Source organism: Bipolaris sorokiniana (assembly GCF_000338995.1).
Source record: "Bipolaris sorokiniana ND90Pr unplaced genomic scaffold COCSAscaffold_1, whole genome shotgun sequence".
Lineage (NCBI taxonomy): Eukaryota > Fungi > Ascomycota > Dothideomycetes > Pleosporales > Pleosporaceae > Bipolaris > Bipolaris sorokiniana.
The window spans coordinates 2,757,314-2,784,203 of NW_006911895.1; the positions used below are offsets into that span (position 1 = coordinate 2,757,314).

General features: G+C 51.9%; 7 protein-coding genes across 7 annotated transcripts in view; 4 read left to right on the forward strand and 3 right to left on the reverse strand.

The window, feature by feature from the left end:
* Positions 1-195: 195 nt before the first annotated feature.
* On the reverse strand, positions 196-1,793 carry COCSADRAFT_132275 (uncharacterized protein). Its single transcript, XM_007696929.1, has 3 exons — positions 1,429-1,793; positions 906-1,371; positions 196-820 (listed from the first exon to the last, which is right to left on the reverse strand). Exons 1-3 carry the CDS (start codon positions 1,767-1,769, stop codon positions 620-622), a joined length of 1,008 nt encoding a protein of 335 aa, XP_007695119.1. The 5' UTR covers positions 1,770-1,793; the 3' UTR covers positions 196-619.
* A 607-nt stretch (positions 1,794-2,400) lies between these two features.
* On the forward strand, positions 2,401-3,818 carry COCSADRAFT_32586 (uncharacterized protein). Its single transcript, XM_007696141.1, has one exon. The coding sequence runs from the start codon at positions 2,683-2,685 to the stop codon at positions 3,592-3,594; it is 912 nt and encodes a 303-aa protein (XP_007694331.1). The 5' UTR covers positions 2,401-2,682; the 3' UTR covers positions 3,595-3,818.
* A 639-nt stretch (positions 3,819-4,457) lies between these two features.
* Positions 4,458-5,766, reverse strand: COCSADRAFT_58846 (uncharacterized protein; the record flags this gene model as incomplete). Its single annotated transcript, XM_007696222.1, has 2 exons — positions 4,458-5,242; positions 5,301-5,766. Coding segments are annotated over 2 exons (1,251 nt in total), but the record flags the coding sequence as incomplete, so codon positions are not given.
* Positions 5,767-7,621: 1,855 nt separating this feature from the next.
* Positions 7,622-9,240, forward strand: COCSADRAFT_156076 (uncharacterized protein; the record flags this gene model as incomplete). Its single annotated transcript, XM_007696930.1, has 5 exons — positions 7,622-7,664; positions 7,721-7,873; positions 7,920-8,536; positions 8,598-9,113; positions 9,184-9,240. The coding sequence occupies 5 exons, from the start codon at positions 7,622-7,624 to the stop codon at positions 9,238-9,240; spliced, it is 1,386 nt and encodes a 461-aa protein (XP_007695120.1).
* A 698-nt stretch (positions 9,241-9,938) lies between these two features.
* Positions 9,939-13,051, reverse strand: COCSADRAFT_132286 (uncharacterized protein; the record flags this gene model as incomplete). Its single annotated transcript, XM_007696931.1, has 2 exons — positions 9,939-12,768; positions 12,816-13,051. The coding sequence occupies 2 exons, from the start codon at positions 13,049-13,051 to the stop codon at positions 9,939-9,941; spliced, it is 3,066 nt and encodes a 1,021-aa protein (XP_007695121.1).
* Positions 13,052-14,549: 1,498 nt separating this feature from the next.
* Positions 14,550-15,936, forward strand: COCSADRAFT_215477 (uncharacterized protein). Its single transcript, XM_007696932.1, has one exon. The coding sequence runs from the start codon at positions 14,644-14,646 to the stop codon at positions 15,820-15,822; it is 1,179 nt and encodes a 392-aa protein (XP_007695122.1). The 5' UTR covers positions 14,550-14,643; the 3' UTR covers positions 15,823-15,936.
* A 6,818-nt stretch (positions 15,937-22,754) lies between these two features.
* The window catches only part of COCSADRAFT_177591 (uncharacterized protein), a 7,854-nt gene continuing 3,718 nt past the window's right edge, over positions 22,755-26,890 (forward strand). The window contains exons 1-4 of the mRNA XM_007696933.1: positions 22,755-23,385; positions 23,467-24,336; positions 24,846-25,147; positions 25,238-26,791. Of these exons, the coding sequence (XP_007695123.1) occupies positions 23,031-23,385; positions 23,467-24,336; positions 24,846-25,147; positions 25,238-26,791 (3,081 nt within the window). The 5' untranslated portion in view covers positions 22,755-23,030. The remainder of the gene's footprint in view (positions 23,386-23,466; positions 24,337-24,845; positions 25,148-25,237; positions 26,792-26,890) is intronic.

Genomic DNA, 26,890 nt, shown 5'->3' on the forward strand with positions numbered 1-26,890 from the left:
AATACCTACACAAAGTATAAAGAAGGCCCCCTCCACGGCCTGAATCCACATTGGTGACAAAGCCACGCTCGTCCTGACTTGTCTTCGGTTCAAAAGAAGAGCAAAAAAAAAGAACTCATTGTGACCTAACCAGGGGTCGCTATCTCAATGTTAGTAGTCTGATTCGAATAGAACCGGACTGAATGGCTCCAACTTACAACCTGGAATCTCTTGATATCGAACTCAATCGTAGTCAAGCGCCTTGCCATTAAGCCATTAGGCCATCTAATTAGATGGATGGTGAGCTCGAAAATTGAATGGTATCCATCACTCAGAATGAGAGTGAACAGAATGGAAATATGGCATAGATCATCAAGACAAGTGTGAGTGGATTTTTGAACATCGGCGGGATATGTATATAGCGTAAAAGAATTTTGCACAGGGGGTGGGGATGGGTCGGAGTGGTTCGGCGACTTGGAAGTACAGCATGATTTTGGATGACGAGTATTTGGGGAAGCGGATTTGATCAGTAAGTTAACAGCATGGCTATCATATTTCCATATACAAGAAGCGAAAAGTACCTTGTTCAATATACTGGTTATAAGCTATCGGAGCGGTATGTCTTCCACTCACGAAGCGCTTAAGCTCGCGCCGCAGGCTGCTGAAGAGTGCTTCCACCATCAGGGTAAAGTACTTGCTCATTGTAAAAGACGCCTCCAGGTCCAGAAAGCATGAGTACAGTCGCAGCCATGTCAGTGTCGACTCCCGGGCGGCCGGCAGGGTTCGACATTTCTGAATCCATGCGGCTCTTGTTGTCTTCGTCAGAAGAGCCAGTTGTCATCTGTTATAAGTTGTTAGTACACAGATCTGATTTGAATGAACCAATATGAGGAAGGAGGTGGCGTGAAAGACATGGTTTTGCTTACCTCACTAGGGAAAACACCAGGTGCAATGGTATTGACGCGGACTTTGGTACCCATGAATGTCGTTGCAAGCATTCGGCTGAGGTGTGTAGCCGCTGCCTTGCTGGAGGAATAAGCGAATTGACCATTGCTGCTACCTTTCATGTACCCCGAGATACTGCTCACGTTGATGACCTGTGAACTGTATCCGGAGGTGACGCTGCCACCCTTGGCAAGCAGGGGAAGGAAAGTCATGCTCATCCAATAGATACTTCCGACATTGGTCTTCATAGTGTCCGCCCACTGCTCGGGCTGCGACTTGAGGAAGTGGTCAGAGATGGCTTGGGCATCTTCCATGTTGGGCTGACCATTTGAGGAGAATTTTGTGTTATCGTCCCGCGCAATTCCAGCATTATTGATGAGTAGTTGGATTCCCTTGGGCTCCTTTTGGCACATTTCATCGTAGAGGCGCTTCACATCGTCCTTTTCACTGTAATAGTGTCAGCCCTTACACAGCACTTCGTTCGGTCAGATACAGAGTGCATACCTGACGTCTGCCTGAATAGGGATGATTTGTCCTGGCCCAGTATTGTACACTTCGTCCGTTTTCTTCAAGACCTCATCACGCCTTGATGTAATGTAGACCTTTGCACCATTGGCGACTAGCGCTTGTGTGATCATCAACCCGATTCCAGTTCCTCCTCCAGTAACAAGAGCGGTGACGTGTGACACATCGAAGAGCTTGGAGCCCTTCAGATCCTCGTTGCTTGCTTTTCCCATGTTTCTGACTATTTGGTAGGAGGTTTTCGGGATGAATTGCTTTGTGCGTGATAATGGTGTAATTAATCTGGTAGCTGTTGGTAAAGTTTTGGAAAAGAGTCGAAGCATTTTAAGATGTAGTTGTAATGAGTTCTGCCTTTATGTGATATTAAAGTGGGTGGACGATGTCACAGTTTGCATGCCAATATGATGACGTTGAGACGACGCATGGTCTAATGCATTAAGCACTGGCAGGACGGCAAGCCTCCATACTATGCGCTCACATGCATTCTAAATAGCACTTCTAATTGAAGCAAATCTGGGTCTATTACAGTCTACCATAGTTGTTACATCGATCAGTCAACTTGTTCCGAAATTGGGTGAGTATAGCTGGCGCTGCATCCCCGGGAATTCCTTTGATTCCAAGGATGCACACCAAATAAATAAGTTTCAATTCAGAAGTAGTTATTGTTATCATTTCTATGGAAACTGGTTACTTTGTTGCATTGACTTAATTCAAAGTCATGGTGTTGAGGACTTGAGGGTGATGACGTCACGTCTCTAGGCTACTTACACCCGGTTTATCTCCAGTTCGCGATCTTACTTCTCCACAAGAATCACATTAGAAACACACTCAATCTCACAAACTATCGTGTTGCCAGTCCTACAACATATGCGCATTACTAAAGACCCTGGGACATCACGCAATCGAGACTTTTAGTCAGCATGTCAACCTCTGATTGGACTATGGGGATTAGTAACAGCCTCGGAGATAATGCTATGGCATCATCGCCACAAAGATGCCGAATGAGGGGAAGCATGGGTGGATGAAGGGCGCGTTATCGTTTTTTATTTCTAACCACACGGATATATATAAAAGTTTTTGCTGTGTCCTACTATCCGGCTGCATATCCAAAGTACCTGCAATCGCACGCATCACTCCAACAAGCAATTACCGACCTCAACACAGCAAGACTAGATTGTGCTATCAAACATATCCCATATCGAAGAAACACCTGGTACATAATATTACGACCACAAAATGACCACCGCTGCCTCTCGCCCGACGCCTGCGCATCAACTCTCCAATCCCGCACCCACTTCAAGCGATGCAGCATCGCGGGACGTGAACTTCCAAGGCCTACCTATTCCACGAGGCCCTGTCAAAGCACAGCTTTCTTTCTACAAAGCTCCCGAAGATTGTGCGCCGCCATACAACTACGTTGAGCCTCCTCCAGGCGTCCCACAGCGGAATTGGGGAGACAATTGGGCCGAAGTTACCATAGAAGACCTGCGAGGCAAGGAACAAAACTTCACCCTCGACAACAACGCCTTCGACACATTCCAGAACATCCAGAGCGGCCTTACCAGAGAGGATTTCGAGGACGACGAGGCGATAAAAAGGGTCTACTACCACGAGGTAGAAGACCTCTTGCTGAACAACGTGCAAGGCGCACAACGGGTTCTGATCTTCGATCACACAATCCGCCGACCAAGCGGCAACCGCAACCCCGTCCAGCGCGTCCACATCGACCAAACACCTCTCTCTGCCGCCGAACGCGTCAAGCTCCATGCACCAGAAGACGCCGAGAAGTTGCTTCAGGGTCGCTACCGCATAATCAACGTGTGGCGCCCGCTCAATGGCCCAGTAATGGGTAGTCCGCTTGCAGTCGCCGACAGCCAGACTGTAAGAGACGGCGATCTCATACCGATTGAGCACCGATACCCTCATCGCAATGGTCAAACGGCGGCTGTGGCGTATAACCCGGATCAGAAGTGGTATTATTGGTCCGGAATGAAGAACGAAGATAGGCTGTTGCTCAAGTGCTTTGATAGCGATGAGGTTGTTGGTCAATGGGGTCGCGTGCCGCATACTGCTTTTGTGGATCCCAGGACGCCGGAGGGTGCTATGGGTAGGGAGAGTATTGAGATTAGGGCGCTGATTTTTGGATGAGCTTTTGTTAATGTTGCAAGATATATCTGTTCTGGAATGCTGTCTTATTTTTCTCTTTTGTTCAGGCTGTTGCTTCCAATACATTTAGCCTTGGCGTATTGCATTGAATGTTTACACTATGTTATTCTTTGAAATGGTTGGCAACTAAACAAGTGAAAATTGATCATTTTACTCTGCTATTTCTACTATCTTATCTTGGAGTCTTCATTAATTTTCCACAGATTCACCATTACGATATGATTTTTAAAGGGGCGTACTAGATAAGAGTCGTCTCACATCACGAAGAGATCCATGTCAAATCATGTAGTGGATTGTCTACAATCCAATAAAATCGTAGAGTGAATCAATGTAATATATTCCTATTACTTCCAAACTCTTTGTCTATTCCATAGATGTAATCATTAAGGCTTGGGTATCCTACATGCTAAACTTTAAGAAAGAAGCGCTACAAGTCTAACCAAAACATCAGGAGAAAAAAAATACCTCCATCTTTTCTTGAACCGTAAGGACCGTTGTCGAATTGTGCTCATTACTATTATCAAACTCTAACATTGGGGCTGGGAATTGGGACTCTTCTATTCGTACAAATCTCTATTATTGGGATCGCTCTTTGGCGGCGGAGCAGTGGGTTCGTTGGCCGCAGCATTTGCTGGCGCCTCGCTCACGTTTGCAGAGAGCGCTGGGACTGGAGTAGTGGGTAGAGGGGCTTGAGGCGGTGGGCTGGAAGGAGCGGAGGGAGGAGCATTGTGCGTAGCACCCTGTGCGTAATGAGCGGGAGGAGGATGGCCTATCGCTGACACGGGAGAATGTGAGACTAGGCTCCCGTCCTTTGAAGTGTCGTCGTAGAAGCCAGCTTGTTGGGGAGGCGGGTAGACGTAGCCTTGTGGGGGCACGAAGGCCCCGTCTGGTCCCTGGACCCAACCGGGAGGCGGAGGACCGTAGTAGTAAACTTGACCAGGAGCAGTGGGTCCTCTAGCGGCAGAGGTTTGCGAGATCTCTGGGTGCAGTGGTTGACCTGGAGGAATAATGCCTACAGTAGTCTTGCTGAACTGGCCCAGCAACTCCTCTGGATACTTGTGTCGGAACCCCCACTTCCACCACGCCTTGAAAGCCGCACCACTACCCATGTTCCTCCATTTCTCAGCAAGCAGTTTTTGGTCGTCTTTGCTGCGGCGGTCCTGCATGCGCGTGAAGCAGAGAATCCAGAGGGAGATGAAGACCCAGCATATGGTACCAAAGCGCATGGCGCTTCTGCCCATCATGAGGCGGCGAAACCAGAACCATGATTCGAGGAAGCCAAGTAGGAAAAAGGCAGGGATAATGACGGCAATTGCGATTATGTAGTTCTTGAGATATCCGCAGTAGTAACAATCGTCGTAGTAAGAGCTTGAGCCGCCGCTGCCGGAGTCGTAGCTCGAGCCAGTCGAACGAGAAGGTGGTGGAGTGCTACATGAGGCGATGTAGTATTCGTAGTAGTAGTCTGAGGATGAATGGAAAGGTGCAGCGCCGGCTGTGAGGTACCATGTCTCATACTTGTAGACGACGGAACCGTATGAGTCAGTCGTCGTGCCTGCCTCGATTGACGACGGAGATATTTGCGCTGTCACTTTCGTCGGAATGGAGACGGAGGCAGTGGTTGTTATGGTAACTATTGGTTTAGTCAGCATATGATGTTAATGCTATGAAATAGACATATTGATACATACATGGCGTAGGACACGAGGCAGGTGCAGTCATTGTGACTTGCATACTGTATCTGGTGCTTGTGCTTGTGCTTGTTGATGTTGTTGTTGCAGTCGAATCGTAGTCGCGCGTGGTTTCAGCAACGAGATCAGACTCTGCCACAACATCAGTGGTATAGTAAGCTGCCACAATCTGAATATCCGTATCGTACCAATCCCGAGAAGTAGTGACGAGATAGGGAGAAGCGGTAGGAATGACATCGTCCTTGATAGTGCGGGTTGAGGTGTAGGTGTCAGTCACCACATCATTGTCATAGTATGTATATGGACTCTCGGTGACTTGTTCTGCATAGCGAGCGGTAACAGTCCAGAAGGCTGCAGAGGAGTAACTGGAGGAGTAAATGGGATTGTAATACGGATCATCAGTCGTAGACTGTGCACTCGCAATAGCGGCGCTGGCAAAAGCCACGAAGGCGTATCGAGCAGCCATCATGGCGCAGGATATGGAGATAAACGATTGAAGGTCGCGAAACGCGAGTATTAGATATTAGAGTGTACTGTTGAGCTGTCTTCCCACCGTGAGGGCAACGGCCTCATTTTTAAGCAGAGTCAAGCACACGGCACCCTTCACGACGGCTAGTTCACCGGTCGTGCAAAGGGTTCAGTCACATCTCGTTTCCCCTAAGCGATCAAGGCAGCCTCGCACTTGTTGCAGGGTCTGCCCCCTTTCCTCCAATCATAGCGCGATCGCAATGGTGGTTGGCAAATTCTGCGGGAAGTCTAGATGTTTAGCGGAATTGTAGTGTCTATCTTTGGGTCCTTGCGCATCATGTCAGTCTAGTGGCATGCAGGGGTGGGCAGGAGGCCTGAGGAGGATAAAGGCTTGCACTGCCTGCACAGCCATTGACAGGACAACTTTGAGCTTGGTAATGCAGCAGTGCGATCTTCTCAAGGGTCTACGTTGTAGTGCATAACTTCGCCTTTCTTCTTGGCAATGACGTGGTTGGTGTTGAGTATAGTCCTACAATGTTACGGAGGGGTGTGTTGACGGGACCGCGTTATGGTGGCGTTTTTGTGAAGAGACACGCGACATTGCAACGTCTTGGCAGTACTGGAAAATTCATCTCTGGCACTTGCACCTCGGACCACAGTCTTTTAGGCCCTTTGGCCTTAGGAATCCTATGCGCTAAGCTTGTGAAAACAAGCATCTGATATTCTCTGGCCCCACGTGTTCCAAACTGAGCAAGTGGGATCTGTGGTGGTCACGTAACCGCGTGAGAACGTATCTGACCTGTTCCCGATGATAAGCGTATACATACCTACTACCTAATGGACAATACCCTGTATGGTATAATTGGTATAGACATGGAGTGATCTGGGCATCCGTGTTGGTGTTGTTCCTGGAAGAGTCACCATATGCGCGCTGACAGCATGTCTCTACCAGCGCATACATACAACAATCAGTTAATGACTCCTACTCCATATAATGCAAGGCAACCTTTCAGCTGTCGACAGTAGACTGGACCAAAATAGAGATGATATATTGAAAGAGATCGATTTCTTGCTAGTGGCATCGTAGCATATTATTCCATTGTTGTCATTTGTTTAGCATTCTACAACGGCAACTCCGAGACTAAGCGAATGCAATCCTCACCCGCAGTTTGATTCCATGTCCAGACGTAATTACGCGGAATTTTCGTCGAGAATAATATTTTCCTATCTCAAACAGCAACAACTCTACCCATAAAAAGAGAGATGATGCAAAGTAGGGGTACTCATGAAAGCACTGAAAAGTGCTCAGGTGGATTTCTGTTAACGCCGAAACAATGGCGACAAAGCGTTTATAAGGCGTCCAACATTTGTGTTGCACGCTATTCTCATCGCCGACGTAAATTGGTGTTGACACGAGGGCTACAGAAACCTTCAACCCCACCACCTTTCGCACATTCCTTCGGTGTATTGTTGTAAAGCTGAACAAAGTTTTTCTGAGGATACTGGAGCTTACAAATAAGGCAAGCAATTCTAAGAACTATGTAGTAGCCACTGTACTATGGGGCTTGCAAAATCTGTAGACCAGTCGTCGTGGTTACATTACACCTCGCTCGTTTTATCGGCTATTCCATAGTAACAGTTGCATCTCGCAAAGAAGGATTATGTTTGAAGAGAGTTGATGTTAGTATAAACATCTGATGCGCATGTGTTTAGACTTCAGCTACGATAGGTTAGCGCCACTGACCCCGCCCGCCTAATGCTACCTCGACGTGTCAAGCCTCACAGCCCCTTGCCACCTATTCTGTACCTCAACAACACTCGGAAGACTTCATGAATAGCCTCTCCAGCCAATCATGGGCTCCAAATCACCAGAAGAACATCAGCAAGGCCACAATGGTGCGTATATAACAAGTTTGGTTATTCTGATACAACATTCTGACAACCTTGCCTAGGGTCGTCCGGAGATGCTGCAATTGCAGTGGTTAACCCACCCAAGTCAGCCGTCGCGAGCGGCTTGCTTCAAGGCATGCTCGAAGGGCAGGGAGAAGACGATGACGACGATGATGATTATGAAAAGAACAGAGCTGACATGAAATCAACGGATGGTAAGCTAATTGCATTTGGCTGGAATGCAGATGCTAACCTATGTAGGCGCTAAGAAAAAGAGGAAACGCAACAACAAGAAGAAGAACAAGAAAGTACCAGCTACACAACAGTCATTCCCACCCAGAGTCCCTTTGTCGGATCTGCTCGATGGCCGCCATTACCCTGAAGGTCAGATTGTCGACTATGCCCTGAAAGATGACAACCTCCAACGTACCACGGTCGAAGAGCTTCGGCATGAAGCTGCCATGAGTAACATGGACGGAGAATTCCTCAAGGACTACCGCAAGGCTGCCGAGATACACCGTCAGGTCAGGCAATATGCACAAAAGCTGGCCAAGCCCGGTGTGTCCATGACTTACCTTGCCGAAGAGATAGACGAAAGTATCCGTGCACTGACTGGTCACCATGGTCTCGAACCTGGCGACAGTCTCAAAGCTGGGCTGGCATTTCCGACGGGACTTTGCCTGAACCATATAGGCGCACACTGGACGCCAAATGCAGGTGCCAAAGAGGTCTTCCTTCAGCATGATGATGTCCTCAAAGTTGACTTCGGAGTTCATGTCAATGGCAGGATTGTCGATAGTGCATTCACTGTAGCTGCTAACCCAGTCTACGACAACCTGCTAGCAGCCGTAAAAGCGGCCACCAACACCGGACTGAAGGTAAGCAATAATTCACTTCTCACACATATCTCGAATCCCTATCTAATATATCGATCTACAGGAAGCAGGCATTGACGCCCGAATCGACCACATCAGTGAATCCATCCAAGAAGTAATGGAGAGCTACGAAGTCGAACTCAACGGCAAAACAATCCCCATCAAAGCCGTCCGCAACATCACCGGCCACAACATCCTCCGCTACCGTATCCACGGTGACAAGCAAGTCCCCTTCATCAAGACCAAGACCAACCAACGCATGGAGGAAGGCGACATCTTCGCCATCGAAACGTTCGGTAGCACAGGAAAAGCCTATCTGCGAGACGACGTCGGCGTCTACGGCTACGGACGCAGTCAGCATGCCAACACGGCTGGCTTGCATCATGCATCAGCAAAATCGCTTCTCAAAACCATTGACGAAAACTTTGGGACTTTGGTGTTTGCACGTCGCCAGCTCGAACGTATCCCGGGGGTCAAGAGTTACCATCTTGGTATGCGGTCGCTTGTTAATAGTGGGGTTGTTGAGGCGTATGCCCCGCTTGTTGATATCCCTGGGTCGTATATTGCGCAGTTTGAACATGTGAGTTGATATCTCTGGTACATTATCCGGTAGGAAAAGATTTGCTGACGTGGTCATTTTCTCGATTTAGACGGTTCTACTGCGTCCTACGTGTAAGGAAGTTGTTTCTCGTGGAGACGACTACTGACGTGGGGTTTGGGAGAACAGGATGGGCGCAAGTCGACTTGGCTGATTGCGTTCTGTAAGAAGTTGCAGACAGCCAGTGTGAGTTAGATGTTTGCCCTCTATGCTGAGAGTAGCTCAGCGCCATTCGTTTATTGGGGTCTGCGATACCTTGGTTTCAACACAAAAAGTCACAGCAATTCGGCAGAAGGACCGTTTTCAACAACGTTCCTTGAACACTTCAAGTAGTTTGATAAAATCACACATCAAGCAGCAACATTCAATCATACCAGTGAAGATAAAAGTAGCACATATATATTACGAGCCTACACTTCAAAACTAACTAAAAGAAAACGGGTGTCAAAAAAGGGGGGAGTCGCACAAGGATTCGGCGCTGGATATCTATCTATTGCGAATTTGCGCAGCCGATCACTCACAAAGAATGAGAGGGGAAAGTAGAAAAGAAAGAAGATAAGAAAAAAAGACTCCGACATGTCCAGCTTCTCCAGCACAGACATCGAGCGACCATGCAAAAGACCCAAAAAACCCCCAACCCACTACGCTTTGTTGCTTACTCACTCACTCACTCCCTTCCATATCAAATACATTATCATATCGTACAAACGCTAACCAAAGCGTAAAAAAAAGAACAATACGTGAAAAACGTGAAAAACGTGAGAAGAAAAAAACAACTACTTGCATCACCTAATCTCGTGTATACCATCAAAATCCATACTGTCGTCTAACCGTACCTCGTGGTCTGCGTCCGGCACCAGGTCCGATGTCGATGCTCTGAAGTTCGAGACTAAGTGCCATGTCTTCGTTCTGGGAGCCATAGGCGTCGCCGCCCATGTCGAGGGGCACCTTGGCGGGAATGGGGGGTGCAGTGATACTATGGCGCTGGGTGCCATGGCGATCGTAGCCAAGGCTACCGTAGGTGTTTGGGTTCTCGCGCTCACGGAGGACTTGCCTGTCCGGCAGGTTGTACTGGCGAGGTGAGTCGTAGGAAGAAACGGGACGGGGCTGTGGGTCACGCTTCTGCAGTCTGTTGCGTCCCATTGAGCCGGTTTGTGGAGGATGCTGACTTGCGAGGACAAGTGCGCCGGCATTCACAGGCGAATTGTAGTCGTTGAAATCATGTCTTGCAGGCACAAGTGCTGTACTGTTATCAAAATTCATGCTTGCTGCGTGACGGAGGCGTTCCCTTTCAGCGCGGTCGCGTTGGTATCTCTCTTCGCGCTGCATCGCAGCATCGAGGTCACGGCTACCGTTCAGCTGCGGTCGGGTGCGAGATGGCTTTTCCTTGATAGTACCCTTGGGTACAGGTTCGGGAGCCCAGTTATCAACTGGTAGATGGTCCGAAGCATCAACAACCCGGCCACTGAAGGTGACAATTTGGCCCTTGTCGTTGTACTCCATGCGGCTACCTGGTCGCTCGGCCTCATCATCTGAAGGAATCGGCGACTTGGATAACCTAGGATTGTAGACGTCGAAGCTGTCAGGGTTGAATGCTATCCCAGACAATCTACGTTCACCAAAGTCTTCTCCAGCAGGCGGTGGACGAGGCGACACTGATTTGCGGGTCGGCATACTACGTGCAGGCATCCTAGAAAAGCGATCCACAGCTGGGTTCGGAGAGTGGCGGTCCATGTCAGGATGGGGAGAATAGCGATCCATATCAGGATGTGGCGAGTGACGTTCTGGTATGGGATTCGGGGAGTATCGTGGACTCACACCCGGACTCGTGGCACGGGGCTTAATAAGTGGCATGGGATCATACACTGGAGGAGACCGCTGTCGAGGCTGCTCAGGGGGGTCGTGAGGGTAGTAATCGTTCATGTGATATGCTGAATGATGAACCAGTTCTTGTGACTGCACAGGGGCCTCAAACTGAGTGATGGCTCGATACTCGGCAGGCTCCGAGTAGTGACGAAGCCTTGGCGTAGGCTCGTAGGACGGAGGTCTGTCATATGTTGGAGCTTCAATCTCTTGTCTTGCAGGATTGAGCCCAGCGATAAGACTAGATGGCAAAGCGGGAATCTCCTGCCTCACAGGCTCTTGTCGAAGGGGCTCCTGTCGCAGCGGAGAGGGCACCATTATTTCCTGAGATATCGGGCGGCTTACTGGCTGCGTTTGCGCACGGGGATGAGTGTACCTTCGTTCAGAAGGCTGCCGGGGTGCATAGTCAACAGGCTCGTACGTCTGCGGCATATCATCGAAGCTGATCCGACGAGAGTCTTCTTGGGCTCGTGGTGTGAAATTGAGCGGGGCTGGAGCATCGTCCTGATACATTTCACGACTTTCCCTGTGGGCATGAGGAAGTGTACTTGCGTTGCGGTTGTGCATAGGCGGTGGTGGCGGCATGTCGTCTTCGTCCTCAACCATGGGCTGCATTGCACTACGTCTTCGGTGGGTAGGGCTTCCCTCCTGCGGTGGGGGAGCTTCGATGAATCTCTGACCATAGTACGGGTTCTGAGGGGATGCCTGGTCCTGGCCGTACTCCCGACTGCGGCTGCTCCGTAAAGGTGCGACTTGGTAAGCAGGATCCTGATACTGCTCGTGGACATGAGATGGGGCAGGCTGCTGTGGTGGCTCAGCCCTCGTAGGCGGCGCCGGTGGCGGCTGCTGTTGATGTTGCAACAGTTGCTGTTGTAAGTACTCAATTTGTTTTTGCTGGTCTTGTATCTGCTGCTCGTGTGCTGTGGGCTCATAGGTGTGCTGGGTCGGGACAGCTGGGGCCGAATGCGAGTGGGCTGGCTCGGGAGGCTGCTGCTGTTGATAACTATGGGGAGAACGAGCGTCATCTTGTGACATTTTCCTTGGCCCTGGGTTGCGCACATGTTGTGGCAGAGGGTCGATGGGCTTCACTTCGTACGGTTTGGGTGCTGCATACGACATGTCGAAGCTCTCTTCTCTCGGCATTGGTATCCTCTGATTAGATGACCGTGGATTGGGCGGTGTGCTATACGCAGACTGGGGGGCATGGCGTTGAGACATGCTCTGGCTCGATGCCGACACATGATGCAGTGGGGATGAGTCCGGCACGGGCCTACGACTGGGCGGATCTGGCTGGCTTCGATAAGAAGGCGGCGTTTCGTTTAGCGGTTGCTGGTGTCGTGGTGATCCTAATTCTCGAGGTCCAGCACGCATGCCCCGCAGTCCTCGGTGTTCTGGTGTCTGGAGAGGTGATGGTGTTATGCCTGTTGGGTCGCTGGGCAGCGGTCGTCGCTTGACCGGAGCCATCTCTCGTGCTCCACCAACAGTCGCCTTTCCCTCAGGTCTGGTCGAAATGCGCTTCTTCTCCTGGACAGCATTTTCTGCCTTGGGACGGCTGTCGTAGAAGGTGATTTCCATGCGGAGCTCGCCGGCATACTTGCCTTTGCAATTGAGGCCCAGCCACTCGTCGCTCTGTCCACCGCCAGGCGTGATGACGGATTGAAGATTTGCCCAGGCCTCGCCAATCAGTTCCGTCTTCTTGTCGTCATTGAATACCGAAACCTTGAGGCGGTTGTAGTCTGGAGAGTCGTGAACTGTGAAGCGTAGTTCTTGGTCCCTGCATGCGTCAGAAGTAGGGCTTTGGTTAGTGGGCCATGGACTCACCATCTTGGAGTCTGGCCTCCGCGTTTGTCTGTCCGAGTCTTCTTTGCCTCTTTTCCTAGACGGGCTGCACAGTACGGGTCTTGTTTTCCCATTGTGCGTTTGTTGGGCAGGTTTCTGGCGCGGTCCATGATGACTACCAGGGTGCCTATTACCGGCCCGTCGACAGTCATGTCTGAAAAGATACCGGCAGCGTGGGCGCCGCCGAAAGTGGGCGTGTGAGCCGCCTTGCTCGCCATGATGAGGCTGTTTTTTTGTTGTTGTTGGTATGCCTATATTGTGTTGGGGAGGGAAGGAAGGCGCGTCGAGCGGGATTGGAAGCAACGAGTGGTGAGGCCGCCTGGGCAGCGTAGTAGTAGTGGGACTCCGGAAGCGGACATGCGCTGCGATTGCAGGCAGGTAGAGCAGAGTAGGATGGAGGGCGGAGGAGCAAAATGAGCGGGCTGCTTGGAGTGCGGGTGGCTACTCGTGCAAAAGCAAAAGAGCGACAGTGCAGCGGCAGAGGACGTGGGTCAAGAATGGCGACGCGTAGGGCAGTAGGGCAGAACTGGAGTTGTTCTAATCGATGTTACGCATGCTGTGGCTGGGAATGTCCAGCCTCTCCTCAGCTCCGCTTCGGCTTAGCCCCGAGCGCTCCACGCCAATCACCGGGCCACCTGCTGCGCCCACAGCCCACTTTGTCATCCTCCCCGTCAGATCACTAGGGGGCGTACCTTGCAGCTCCATCAGGTTTCTTCTTTAGCCTTGTTTTGACCTGCGAACGCCCTGCCGCGCTATCGCAAATGCTCGTTTTGGCTGTCCCAAAATGCCGTGGCTGGTTCGCGCTTGTCCGTCACACCATATCAGCGCCCCTCTTCGCCCCAAGCGACCGCGAATATAGAACGCCCGGCATATCAGGCCTCTGCACCCGGCTCCCAGCGGTCCCCTCCCGGTGGGTGTGTGTGTGTGTGTGTGTGTACATACACTCTGCCCTCGCAGTGGTATGTACACACCCTCGTATCGCATCCTGCTGCTCGTCCGTCTCACTGCTTCCTTCGCCTCACCCTTCTTGTACCCTGTGCCGTGCCATGCTTCTGACTGCATGGGGGAGGTCACGCCCACCCCTGCCCTGTTATCCGTTCCAAGTATTTGCATATCGGCGGCACTCGTCTCCGCGCTGAAAGTGGCCTTGGTCGCTGTAGTGCGGTGCAATTCTGTCAAGTCTGGCCGCGACTCGGCCAGGCTATCTTGATTGTCGAGGCCATGGTGCGGCTGGTTTCTACGGGGACAGAGTCGAATCCAGGGATACCGTTGATCTCCCGCCCGCCAATCGAGCTATGAGATCACTCCACTCTTCGGGGCGGCCTCAAATACGGTCCTAGGAGATGGCTGGTGCATGCATACATATTGTCAGAGGGCGGCTACATGCGTGTTATTACCGAGTCGCCTATTCGTCACATCTCAAGAGTCATGTCGTCGATTGTGTACATACCATTACGCACCGCCGAAATTGCTACCGGACAATCTCAAGGCGACTTGAATGTGAATCTCTTGGCGATCTCCAAGTGCAACCCAGCCCACTGTGTTGGGCCTCAGCAATTCATTGCCGCGGACGTTGCGTGTTTTTGTTTTGGCGCACACAGATCACCAGTAATTACATACTAGTTTGGGACGGAAATGGCGTACTTAGCGCGCCTGTTCCCGTGACAGCGCGTCCCCGCGTTTCGCGACTTCCCTGCACCCACTACGTACAACCTTCGCCACCTATCACGCTTTGAATCGCGGCACGCAACAGCCACGCACCTGTACCGTAGCAGTCAAAGCTCTGTTGTTCTCCAATGTCGCTGTCACGATGCCGACACATACGCCCTCACCGCACCGATTCCTAGCTCCAAATCCGCATTCAGCGCAAAAGCCAACTACTAGACCACATTCGAGCCTGCGCAATGCTGCTACAATCCCGCCATCCGCTTCTGCAAGGACACCTACGCCTGCAGGATCAGCAGAATTACAATTCAAAAGGTTGACGCCTGCGAAACGCTTTGTCGTTGCACCGCTACAAAAGAACCCTGCTGCAGAAACTGCAAAGGTCAGCGAAGCAGACGCCAAGCCACATGATGATGCACAGTTACAGCACACGCCGCTACCAAGACCACGCAGAAAGCTCAAACGAGTGGAAAGCATAGAGGAGCCATCGCGATCAAGTCAACAAGATGCTAATGAACATGTCCATGCATCTGGCGTCATATCCTCCGTCCAAGACCAGGATATGCTGTCCGACGAACTCCAGAAATATGAGCAGAACGAAGAAGATGACGAAATGCTCTTTGAACCAGCGACACGAACCAAACGGCGCCGCAGGTCGTCACCCACTTCTCCGTCCTTGCAGCCACTAGAGCCCTCAACAACGCACCGTTTCAAGGTAGCACCACCCCGCACCCCTGCACCGTTCCCAAGCATCGCGTCCGTCGCGGCCAAAACTTCAGCACCTTCAAGTCGTCCTCATTTCATTCTTCCCGAATCGCCGAATTCTCCCCCCAAATCTTCCAGACCCCCACCAGAAATCTTTTCCCCATCTCGCAAGCATGCAAAGTACGTTCCTGGCGGTCTTGCGTCCACGGTCTCCGTCTGGGTTATCGAGGCGGCAAATACAGGATTTGCAGCGCAAGAAAGGGGTAGCGGATCTTGGGGACGTGGTAAGGATGACGGTATCAGGGTACGGGTGAAGATTAGTTGCCTATCCAGAGGCGGAGCGGGTGAGCATGAGACACAGGAACTTGAATGTCATGCCGGTGGCGTGGTGTTCGCAAGGGGCCAGACAGAGCCAGGCATATACAATTCTTCAGCGGTATCCAGTATTCCTAGCCACAATAGCAACACAAACATTCTCCTTGCTGGTCAGGGAAGTGTGAGAGGCTCAGGGGGCGTCAAGGTCAACACTGGAAGCATGATTGGTGTACGAGCACCCACGTGGGAGATTGATGTTGGCCAAGAGAAGTGGTTGGTAGCTGTCGATTGGGTGGTGTTGTAAGCATGGCACCCAATGAGGTAGTATCTGTAAGGATATGAGTGATGACTTATAAGTATAAAGATATTTAAATTTAGCCAAAATCTACCAATGAATAAGTTATAAGAATTAGTCACTACCTCTCTTGCTTCATTGCAAGTGTGATTGAGAAGAGCATGCCTAATGCAGTGTATTGGTAGAATCACCTTCAATTATATCTCATATGTTTGCAATTCTACTTGAAGCTGGTCGCGATAAGTCAACTGTGGTTGTAACAAAGGCAACAGAATAGCGAAATACGGTTGTGAGAAGGCAGCAGCATAACGAATTGTGATTAAAATAAGGGTACTTAATATACTAGAGCGCTCTGATGCCTAGCAATTCATCATGTCTCACCTCCTATCTATCTCTTTATTCTTATCTTATTCTTATCTTTATTCTTATACATCCTATCCCTAAATTATTTCTCGTATCTTATCTTTAGTCTTTATCATTATTGCCCCCCTCTAAACCTAACCTGTTACACTAAGTACTAACTATTATTCATATCTCTTGAGATCGGTCTCTTTCAGAATGACATGGTGGCATTCTATATCTGCCCACCCGACCATATCCTAAAGGACCTACAGCAGTGGATACTTCTCTAGACGGACTTCTTACTCTCTGGAACCACAGAATTACGGCACCAGCCTTGTTGAACAGATAAAAATCAGCAGATCCAGCGATGGCTACACTGTTCGTGGGGAGTTCATATATATTCTTCCTCCTCCTGGTACTTCAAAGTTTGGAACCATCCATCGTCCGCTTCAGACACACCATGGCGAGCCATTACACTTTCCCAGATAAGGAATCAAGCTAGAATTCACATCCTGAGTGGCGTTTGGACGCTTTCTCGACCAATTCAGTATACCCTTCACTACGTACGTTGGAATAGTTTGAGTGCCTGTCGGACTCGCCGCTTGATGAGAGGAAGTGCAAAAGCACAAGAGCTTGACACCAGATGTTGCAACAGGAACAAGACCAAGATAGACAACAAGCAAAGACAACCAAGCTTGATAAGGTTCTGGTTGTTGTGGTGTGGGAGCTTCTCACTGAAGCGAAGAGCCTTCTCACATTCAGCATCACCGAGATATTACGTAGTCCCTCAGAAATTGATTCCAAATGGGCCAAAACTGCCAACGTATTTCCCAACATCGGCTTACGATAGCAAGTCGAGACAAATTCAAATCATGATGATGATATTTGTGCTGATGGAACGCCCAACGCAATCACGCTTCAACAAGGCAACACAAATCAAAACATTCCCGCCATCACCTTCGCTCCCCCTTCAGACTCTCCCCCAAGCATAGACATTAATACTTGGGTAACATTTGGCGCCAATGTTTGGACTTGCTCGGGTGTGCGTCTTGCAATGACGTGCAGGCCGAGGAAGAACCACAAGGGGGACAGAGACAAGTGCTTACGTTGCAGGAAAGCTGCGCAGATGAACAAGACATGGATGGAGAAAATGGGCACTATCCCATTCTCGGTAGAGTAGAGGGGAGAGGAAAGGAGGCCAGAAGTGAACAGGGGGACCAAAAGGATGAACACGGCGGAAGACAGGCCAGAGGGAGAAGGAATGAACACGAGGATGAAGTTGACCACACAACACGATAGGGAGGATATTACTATTGACCAGTATTGCAACGTGGTCTCAACTTGTGCGTAGGTTTTTTTTCGGGCAGCGCAGGCGCTTGTAGATAGTAATTAAAGTTTATACAAAGTCGACTCGGTTTCCTTTTCTGATAATCATTGCACCAATTGATCATGTTGAATTCTAAGGCTTACTGCTAGCACACTTGGCGCATGTTGACAGATAAGGGCATCACGTGACGAGTGCTCATATCTGCCTCCCACCGTTTGGACGACATGCAGTACTCTACTGTAAAGATGACAATCCCTTGCTTACACAGCACATGTCGCCTCCCAATCTATCCCCATGGTCGCACAAAGCATTGAGCTGCGAACACGTACAGGCATCAGATTCGCCCGCGGCATTGGCATCTCCTCGCTCACCCTATATTCTCCTCTTTCTGCAACCTCGATAGCCGCTGGATAATCGCGCAACCGATGACGCCATGCATGTCAATAATGCTCACGGCAGTAGATTAGAAGGGTCTAGAGGAGACTGGCCATTGCATCACGATCGAGACGGCTAGAGCTTGGGCGGCGTCAATGGGCACGCAAAGATGCCCAGTCGACTGCAGTTCAACTGCTTCGCTGTAAGTACACAGCAGTACGTAGAGTACACAGCCAGGGGCTTCGAGGGTGGGTCACATGGTCGTCTTCCTCCTCTCATTGTCCCACGTCGCAGAGAAGGCCATGGAAGTCAGAGACGGTCGGGTCGGCTCGACCTAATCGGCGGCTTAGTGGCGCACTCCCTGCTCCCCGGCCCCTCGCCACGTCACTCAACCTCATCTACCCTCTCATTTTTGCTATTGTTGCCAGGTCTCTCCACGCCACCCCCTGCATCGGCATCCGTTTTGGTTCGTTGGCAAACGAGGCTTTCGTACGGGGTGCACCTTGTTGACTGACGTTATCCCGCGCGCCCATGCTTTCCGGTGGCCGTGATTCTGGCCGCTCGAGAGTGACTACCAACGCTACATCGCGCTTCATCGCTCGCGACACATGCTGCACCTAGAACCCTACATCGGGCCAATGGCGGAATCACTGCGGATGCCCGAGCCCACCCTCCGGTCTCCCAATCTTTTCTCTTTGAACAAACGGTGATTCCCTACGTGGCCCAATGAGACCTACAGGCCAAGCTCGCCATCCCTCTGTGAGGCCTGCGGGAGCAGTCGGGAGTACCGCCCAAAGCTTGCCGAACTATTGTACGCACATTGCGCGAGATTTCTTCTTGCGATCTCTCGCATCGTGTCTTGTGACAGCTGTCCTGCAATTCTCCTCCGCCTGGTCGAGGTGTACCGTCGCAGCTTTGGCCCATTGAAGCCACGCACATAGCTCATCCACCACCCGCACATCCCCTAGACTGACACCATCTCTTATTTGCCTCTCCGCACTCAATATTTGCGCCCCACGTTGTGTGTTCCCATTGCATATCTATTTGTTGATTATTGCCTGCAATGGAACGACGGAAACGTCAGATATACTAGCACGTAGCACCACTTGTCATATCCTCGGACCTCAAAACCACCATCACTCTGTGTCTGTCTGTCTGACCCATCATGCGTCAATTCCAGCAAGTTTCGATTTCAAAATGGGAGGACCCATACGGTAACTCCACACCAAACACTGTGCAGAACATTTATGGCACACCAAGTCCACCACCACAACCACAGGGCTATTACGCCACAGCAACCATACCGCAACCGCACAGCTATTATGCCGCACAAAGTGCACCACCACCGCCGATCCTTCTTCGCCGTGTACCCCCTACGTTGTCTTATTCGATTGGTAGCCAAGGGGCAGGTGAGGATAACCAGAATAATAATGATCAGCAGAACCAATTGACAACTATAGATGCAGGAGATTCCCCAGCTGCACCACTAGAAACACCTCCAGTAACACCAGATGCTACTGTACAGGCAACCCCCGAGGGGACTGCCCCTGAAAATACATCAGCCCAGGCACCTGTTCTTCAAGGTAGTGAGAGTGACAATGTGACAGGAGAGACTGTAGCTAAATATGTCAAAGCTGAACTTCCAGGACCACCACCGCCTCCACCAGCACCAACAGCTGTTGCCCCTATCGCGGTTCAACGAAGCCCACCAGCGCCAGCACCAGCATCTGCACCAGCACCAGCACCAGCACTGGCACCACCCGTGCAATATTCAAGTCATCCACCACCAGCACCGGCACCACCCGTGCAATATTCAAGTCATCCACCAGCACCGGCACCACCCGTGCAATATTCAAGTCATCCACCAGCACCCGTGTACCCATCACCTCCGGCGTCAGTTGTGGGGAGTGAGAAGAGTGGTGAGTCCGAGCAGGCCGCTCAAGAGCCCCCCAAATCCCCAACAACCAAGTTTGTTCATTTTACCTCTGACACAAAAGACCCAGACGCCACAGAAGATGGTAAGAAGAAGAAGCCAATTGGGTTTACTAGAGTCAAAGCTACTGCATTCGTTCGTCTGAAAAAGTCATCAACGACTCCTTCTGCACCCCCGCCAAAAGAGGAAAAAAGGAAAATCATTTCTCCAGAAGGCTTTATCAGAAGGCGAAGAAGGAGCTCGCTCTTCTCGTCCTCATCGTCCGAGAAGCTGAAGCCCAGCAAGGACGAGAGATCCAGAAGTAAGAGAGGAAGCAATGATCCTAGTCCGCCTTCGAGTGATATTGGGACAATCTATGTACCATCTGCTCCTTCGTCTGTTATTTCTGAGAGCGTCATCGTCGAGGAGACAGCGGCAGATGTTGCGCGATCGATTGCCAGCGAACCTGTTCCACTACCACCACCTCCACCACCTCCTCAACCGATAGAAGAAGCCCCTGCCCCTGTAGCAACACCGCCCGCCGCAGAAGAGCCTGCCATTGAAAGCGAACCGGCACCGGCAGAACCTCCTGCAGAAGCCCAAGAACCCTCATCCGAGGAGCCACCACAACCGGACGAACCCGCTGCCGTTGCCCCTGATGCTAGCGAATCTGCGCCTCGTCCTGAAGCCTCAGCATTAGTGTCGGTTGAATTTGTCGTCGCTGAAGTCGTTCCATCACTAGACGGGTCAACGACTGAAGCTGCTGACAAAGACGAAAATCAGGCGCCAGAACCATCAACAGAAGTCAGTGAATCGACCAGCGAAGAGAATCAGGTAGCTAGTGAGCCAGCTTCCGAGCCGGCACCGGAGCCAGCGCCGGAACCAACACCGGAACCGGTGCTCGAGCCAGCACCGGAGCTAGTGGAAGAGCCTGCTGCAGCAGAGCCAGCCCCAGAGCCAGCCCCAGAGCCAGCCCCAGAACCAGCCCCAGAGCCAGTTGCAGAGCCAGTTGCAGAGCCAGACCAAACTCCTGCGGTCGAGACTGCTGCTAATGAGCCTGAAGCTGAGATCGCTGTCGAGGTACCATCTGAACCACAAGAGGCTGCGGCCGAAGAGGCAAAGCCTGCCGAAGACGCTGCCGCTTGTGATGATGCAAACGCAACACCAGCAGCCCCTGAAGAGGCTGCTGCTGCCGTTGAAGAACAACCTGCTGCTGAAGAGAAGACTGTCACTGAAGAAGAGCCTTCATCAGAGGATGCACATCCTGCGGCTGAAGAGGGCTCTGCCACTGACGCGACGTCTGCTAACGAAGAAGCGCCGGCTGTTGAAGACACTCCTGCTGCCACTGCTGAAGAGGCACCTGCAGAGGAACCAGCACCAGCTGTAGAGGAGTCATCAATTTCCCCAGCGGACGCTGCTGCTTCAGAAGAGGCACCAGCTCCAGAAGAAGCACCAGTTCCAGAAGAGGCACCTGCAGTCGATGAGGCTCCCGTGACTGAGGAGGTTCCTGCCACTGAAGAAACCGCTGCTCCTGTCGAGGCACCTTCAGAAGAGGAAACAGCCCCTCCGGCTGTGACAGAAGAAGTACCTGCAGCTGAAGAGACGCCTTCAAGTGAAGAAAACCCTGCCAGTGAAGCCCTTCCAGAAGACGCTCCCGCCACTGAAGAGGCTTTAGCTATCGAAGTAGCCCCTGTCACCGAGGAGGCTCTAGTTACTAAAGAGGCTCCTATTGAAGCAGCCCCCGTTGCTGAAGGAGTTTCTGTTCAAGATGCTTCGGCCGAAGCGGCTGCTGCTAATGCTGCTATTGCGGCTGCTGCTACTGCCGCCGCCGCTGCCGCCGCTACTGCTGCTACTGCTGCCACTGCCGCCGCTGCTGCTGTCACTGCTGCTGCTGCCGCTGTTACTACTGCTGCAGCTGCTAATGCTCTTAAGGAGGCATCGGCCATTGAAGAGGCTCCAGTTGTTGGAGACGCTCCAGCTGTTGAAGAGGCTATTATTACGGAAGAAGTAGCTGCGGTTGAAGAGACGCCCGTTGTCGAAGAAGCCACTGCTGCTGAGATACCTGCTACCGAGGAGACTCCAGCCACTGAAGAGGCTCCCGTTGAAGTAGCTCCAGCTGTCGACGAAGTCCCTGCCGCCGAAGCTCCCGCTGCTGAAGCCCCTGCTGACGAGAAGCCTTCTGCTACTACTGAAGAAGCTCCCACTGTTGAAGCTCCTACTACTGAGGAGACTATGGCTATTGAAGAGGCTCCTATTGAAGTAACCGCAGCTGCCGAGGAAGTTCCTGCCGCTGAAGCCCTCACTGCTGAAGCCTCCGCTGCTGAAAAACCTCCTGCCGCTGCCCAAGAAGCTCCTGCTACTGAGGAGACTCCGGCCGCTGAAGAGGCCCCTGTTGAAGTAGCTCCTGCTGCTGAGCAAGCTCCTGTCGAAGAGGCACCTGCTATTGAAGAAGCCCCAGCTGTCGAAACCCCTTCTGCTGAAGCTCCCGCTGTCGAAGAAGCACCTACTACCGAGGAGACTTCAGCCACTGAAGAAGCCCCTGTCGCTAAAGAAGCACTTGTCGTTGAAGCAACTTCTATGGATGAGGTTCCAGCAGCTGAAGAAGCTCCTGTTACCGAGAATACTCCAGCCACCGAAGTTGTAGCTACTGAAGAAACCCCCGTCACCGAAGAAGCCCCCGTTACTGAGGAAATTTCAACCACCAAAGAAACACCTGCTACTGCAAAGATTGCCACTGTTGAAGATGCCTCTGACGACGAAGAAGCCCCTATTACTGAGAAGACTCCAGCCGCTGAAGAGGTTCCCGCCGCTGAAGCTCCAGTTGCAGAAGTCCCCGCCACTGAAGAGACACCTGCTATTGAAGAAGCGCCTGCTGTTGAAGAAGCGCCTGCTATTGAAGAAGCGCCTGGTGTTGAAGAAGCGCCTGCTATTGAAGAAGCGCCTGCTGTTGAAGAAGCGCCTGCTGTTGAAGAAGCGCCTGCTGTTGAAGAAGCGCCTGCTGTTGAAGAAGCGCCTGCTGTTGAAGAAGTCCCCGCCACTGAAGAGACACCTGCTATTGAAGAAGCGCCTGCTGTTGAAGAAGCGCCTGCTGTTGAAGAAGCACCTGTTGTTGAAGAAGCACCTGCTGTTGAAGAAGCGCATGCCACTGGAGCCCCTGTTGTTCAGGAGACTCCAGCCAAGGAAACTCCAGCTACTGAAGAGGTTCCTCCTGCCGAAGAAACCTCAGCTACAGAGTATAATCCAGCCATTAAAGAGACTCCTATGCCTGGGGAATTTCCTGAGGAATTTCCCGAGGAGACCCCCGCAACTGAGGAAGTTCTTCCTACTGAGGACATTTCGGCCACGGAGGATGTTCTTGCTACCGAAAAGGCTGCTATCCCTGAGGAAGCTCCTGTCATCAAGGAAGCTCTCGCTACTGAAGAGGCTTCGACTGTTGAGGAGGCCAAGGAAATCCCTGCAGCCGAAGCTTCCCCCATAACAGAAGAAGAAAAGACTAGTGTCGCGGATGCTACAGTAGAAGGCGAAAGTGAAGCTGCACCTATAGCGCAATGCTCAACTAAGGAAAATGAAGCGGAAGTGAAGTTGCGGTCTGAAGAGGCGAGCACGGATGCAGTAGGTAAGCATGCGTCCTACACTTTGCGGAGAATTGCGTCACCAAATAGAATGCACATCTTGTCCAGATGTTGATAAATAGTAGCTGAATCTCAACCTTCCGAATCTCGCGCTCCTCAAGACATTGTCGATACGTCCTCGCCTGATGATGCCCCGACCGTCGAAGATACAAGCGAAGACGCTGACGCCCACGATACCATAGCTGCAGCAGAAGAAGATGACTCTATACCTGTTGGGGAAAGTTCAGACGACGATGATGCATCTATCGATGATTGGATTGCTGATGGAGATGGCGGCGATTGGATTGCCGATGGAGATTCAGATGGCGAGGACTCTGAACAAGAAATGTCCGACTGGGAACAGGATGACGTCTCGTCACAATGTGATGCGATCGAGACGGATGCATCTGAACATCACGATGGCGATGGCCCTAGTACTGGGAGGAGCTCGATCGAGCCAAAGGGTGAAGACACGGAGGATTTAGACTCACAGCAGGCTGCGGGGACTGTGGACGTGTTTGCATTCCAGGAAGACAGCACGGGTTGCACGGACGAGGTCACAGAGTCTATTGTCGCCAAAGATATAGCCGTTGTGGACAAGAGGGTGGCAGAGGCAGAGGCAGAGGTCATGGCACAAGAAGGGTCGACTGGCACACACCAAGCATATGTCACGGATGTTGATATTGAAGCAGAATCGGCAGAGGTTCCTGTAACGGAGGCAGTGGGCGGTGATGGGACAGGCCATGGCGATGGCAAAGGTGTCGAGGCAGAAGCAACACCAGAATGCAGTCCGGGCGGTGATGCTGTGGGCGCACTAGAGGTTACACCTGTTCTGGACCCTGGTGTCGGTGAGGGAACATTGGCACAAAGCAATATGCTTGCCGAAGCCAGCGAAGCGGCCGTGGAGTCGGAGAAGCCCGATGACGTGGGAGAGGCGAGGTCAAGGACGACGATAGGTAAGTGAACGCCCTCTGTTTGCTTTTCACATATTTTGTGTCGTGTGCATGTACCTCCTGTTGCTTGTCGCCGCTGGTGTCCGCCCTGCACGGCTCCGCGATAGCGCCCTGCATGCAGCGCATCGGGTTAGCGCGCTGTATGTGGGAAGCTGCCATTGGCCGCCCCAGAATTTTTGCTTGGTCCACACTGCCAACACACATTCTGCCCACTGCCCACCGCCCACTGCCCATCATGCCGTCTGGCTTATCGTCACGTGCCCAAAACCCTCCATCCAAAGTCGGGCTGCGATGCATACGCGCCATTCGCCGACAGTCACCATGCGTCGTTTTGCTTTGCGCTAGCCAGCCCGGCTGTTCTTTGCCTCCCGACATCCCCGTCGCTCGACAAGCCCGTCGTCCATCGTCTTCTTTTCACTCATCATCTTTCCTTCCCCAACCACCACCACCGCTGCCAACAGTTTTGCTGCACCCAAGACGCCCTCGGCAACACTCTCACTAACTCGACACAGTCGACAACGCTGCCAATCTACCCACAGCCGAGGACACACCAGACGAGTCATGCGCAATCACCCCGGCTCACGCTACTAGTGAAGTGAGCCCAAATTCGGCCTCAGAAGAGGCTGGCGTTCAAGCACAAAGTGATCAACACGCTATCCAAGACGACCTCCCTGAGGGCTCTCCTGACGAACCACACGTTGCTGATTCCTCTCCGCAACACACCGACCAAGATGTTATAGCAGCAGATTCAGGAGTAGCAGAAAGCGAAACTAGCCCTGCTCCAGATATACCAGCCACTGAAGTGTCCGAAGCGGTAAGTAAAAATAAATTTATGAAACATCATCCCACCCTCCTATGCTCTTCAGTATACGCACCTTCGCGAGTCCATGCTCATGAGTAACAGATCGCTACCAGCCAAGCTTCTCTAGAGGTGTCTGATCCCCCCGAAGTGGACATGAAGGCCAACGCAGTCCCAGCAGTCCCAGCACACCAAGAGAAAATAGCAGAAGAGCCAGAGTCCGACTCGGGAAGCGAACCTGAGTCTGAAGATGACGACTGGTCTGGGTCTGAAGTTTCATCTTTACCGCCTGCCGATGATGTCTCGCAGGTTGATGATGACACACCCAGCTCTGAACCTGCACAGGATGTGAACGACAAAGTCCAAGATGCTGCCCTGGAGCAAAAGGCTCCTGTGATGGCTGACAAGCCCGATGCGCCATTAGAGGACCAAGCCGAGGATGACGATGGCATCGACGATGGTCCCGATGGCTCAGGCTCCGAGGTGTCAGCAACAGCCGAACCTGAAGAAGGCGAATCCGGGATCGCGGAAGACGCGAGCCAATCTGGAATCCAAGAAGACGGTTCGACTTGTGAGCCACCCGCGGAGCCTTTGCCAACTGAGGACTCCGACCCGCAAGGTTCTGAAGCTAGCCCAGAAAGTGTTTCCAAGAGCGTTGCGGATGGCCCTGCTGAAGGAGACTCCATTGTATCTTCAGAGGGTTCTGAAGGTGATGAGGAGGAGCCCGCTGCAGAAGAGCCCGCTGCAGATGCAACAGTACCCGAGTCACAAGACGTGCCTGATCTAACGGAAGAAGATGCCAAAGATGATGCCGAAGACGCCGAAGACGACGACTGGGATGGCTCCTCTGCAGCGAGTGAGTCTGGAAGTGAGGCTGAAGCTGAAGCTGACCAAGTCGAGGAGCAACCGGAGGTTGCGACTGAAGCGCACGAGGACGATACTATCTCGGCTGTAGATGCAGAGGCAGAAGCTGGTGCCGCTGCATCTGAATTGGAAGTCCAGTTGATTAAGCCGGCTGCGGATGCGGAATCTCATGCATCTGGTCCGGAAGAAGGCTCTGCAAGTGCGGCAGAGCTGGAAGAGGCTCAGGAACCCAACACTTCTGTACCAATCCCTGAAGAGGCTGCGGCAGAGGACGCAACTCCTGATGCTGACGAGGAGGATCTCCAGGAGCAGGTGGAGGATAGCCTTGTGGAGGATAGCCTTGTGGAGAGCGAAGATGGTGATCCAGTCCCGGCTGATGCACTGGAGGAGGCCAAGCCTGCACCACCAACTGAAGCCGGCACAGCAGAGCCGCCTTCAGACGGGTCAGATATTGCATCAGGAGAGAGTGAAGTGTCGATAGAAGAGGAAGCGCCCGCAGACGACACCTTAACTACGGAAGACGCTGCCGCGGCGGAAGACGAACCTTCGGAGGTACTGTCTGAGCTGGTTGAGTCAGTTGTAGAAGAGAGTGTTGCCGAGGAACAAGTACCTCCTGCTGAAGACGCTGCTCCAGAGCCAGATGCTGAACCAGTCGCTGAATCGGTCGTGGAATCGGTTGCGGAATCGGTCGATGAGCCAGTCGATGAGCCAGTCGATGAGCCAGTCGATGAGCCAGTCGATGAGCCAGTCGATGAGCCAGTCGATGAGCCAGTCGATGAGCCAGTCGCTGAATCAGTCGTTGAGTCGGTTGCTGAATCAGTCGCTGCATCAGTCGGTGAATCAGTCGCTGCATCAGTCGGTGAATCAGTCGCTGCATCAGTCGGTGAATCAGTC

What these genes read in the sequence shown, in the direction of transcription:
- COCSADRAFT_215477 (XM_007696932.1), top strand. Translation starts at nt 14,644, where the DNA reads ATGCCGACACATACGCCCTCACCGCACCGATTCCTAGCTCCAAATCCG.
- COCSADRAFT_32586 (XM_007696141.1), top strand. Translation starts at nt 2,683, where the DNA reads ATGACCACCGCTGCCTCTCGCCCGACGCCTGCGCATCAACTCTCCAAT.
- COCSADRAFT_132275 (XM_007696929.1), bottom strand. Translation starts at nt 1,769, where the DNA reads ATGCTTCGACTCTTTTCCAAAACTTTACCAACAGCTACCAGATTAATT. An exon ending in CCTATTCAGGCAGACGTCAG is followed by an intron (nt 1,372 to 1,428) that starts GTATGCACTCTG and finishes ACACTATTACAG; the next exon opens with TGAAAAGGACGATGTGAAGC. An exon ending in CTGGTGTTTTCCCTAGTGAG is followed by an intron (nt 821 to 905) that starts GTAAGCAAAACC and finishes AACTTATAACAG; the next exon opens with ATGACAACTGGCTCTTCTGA.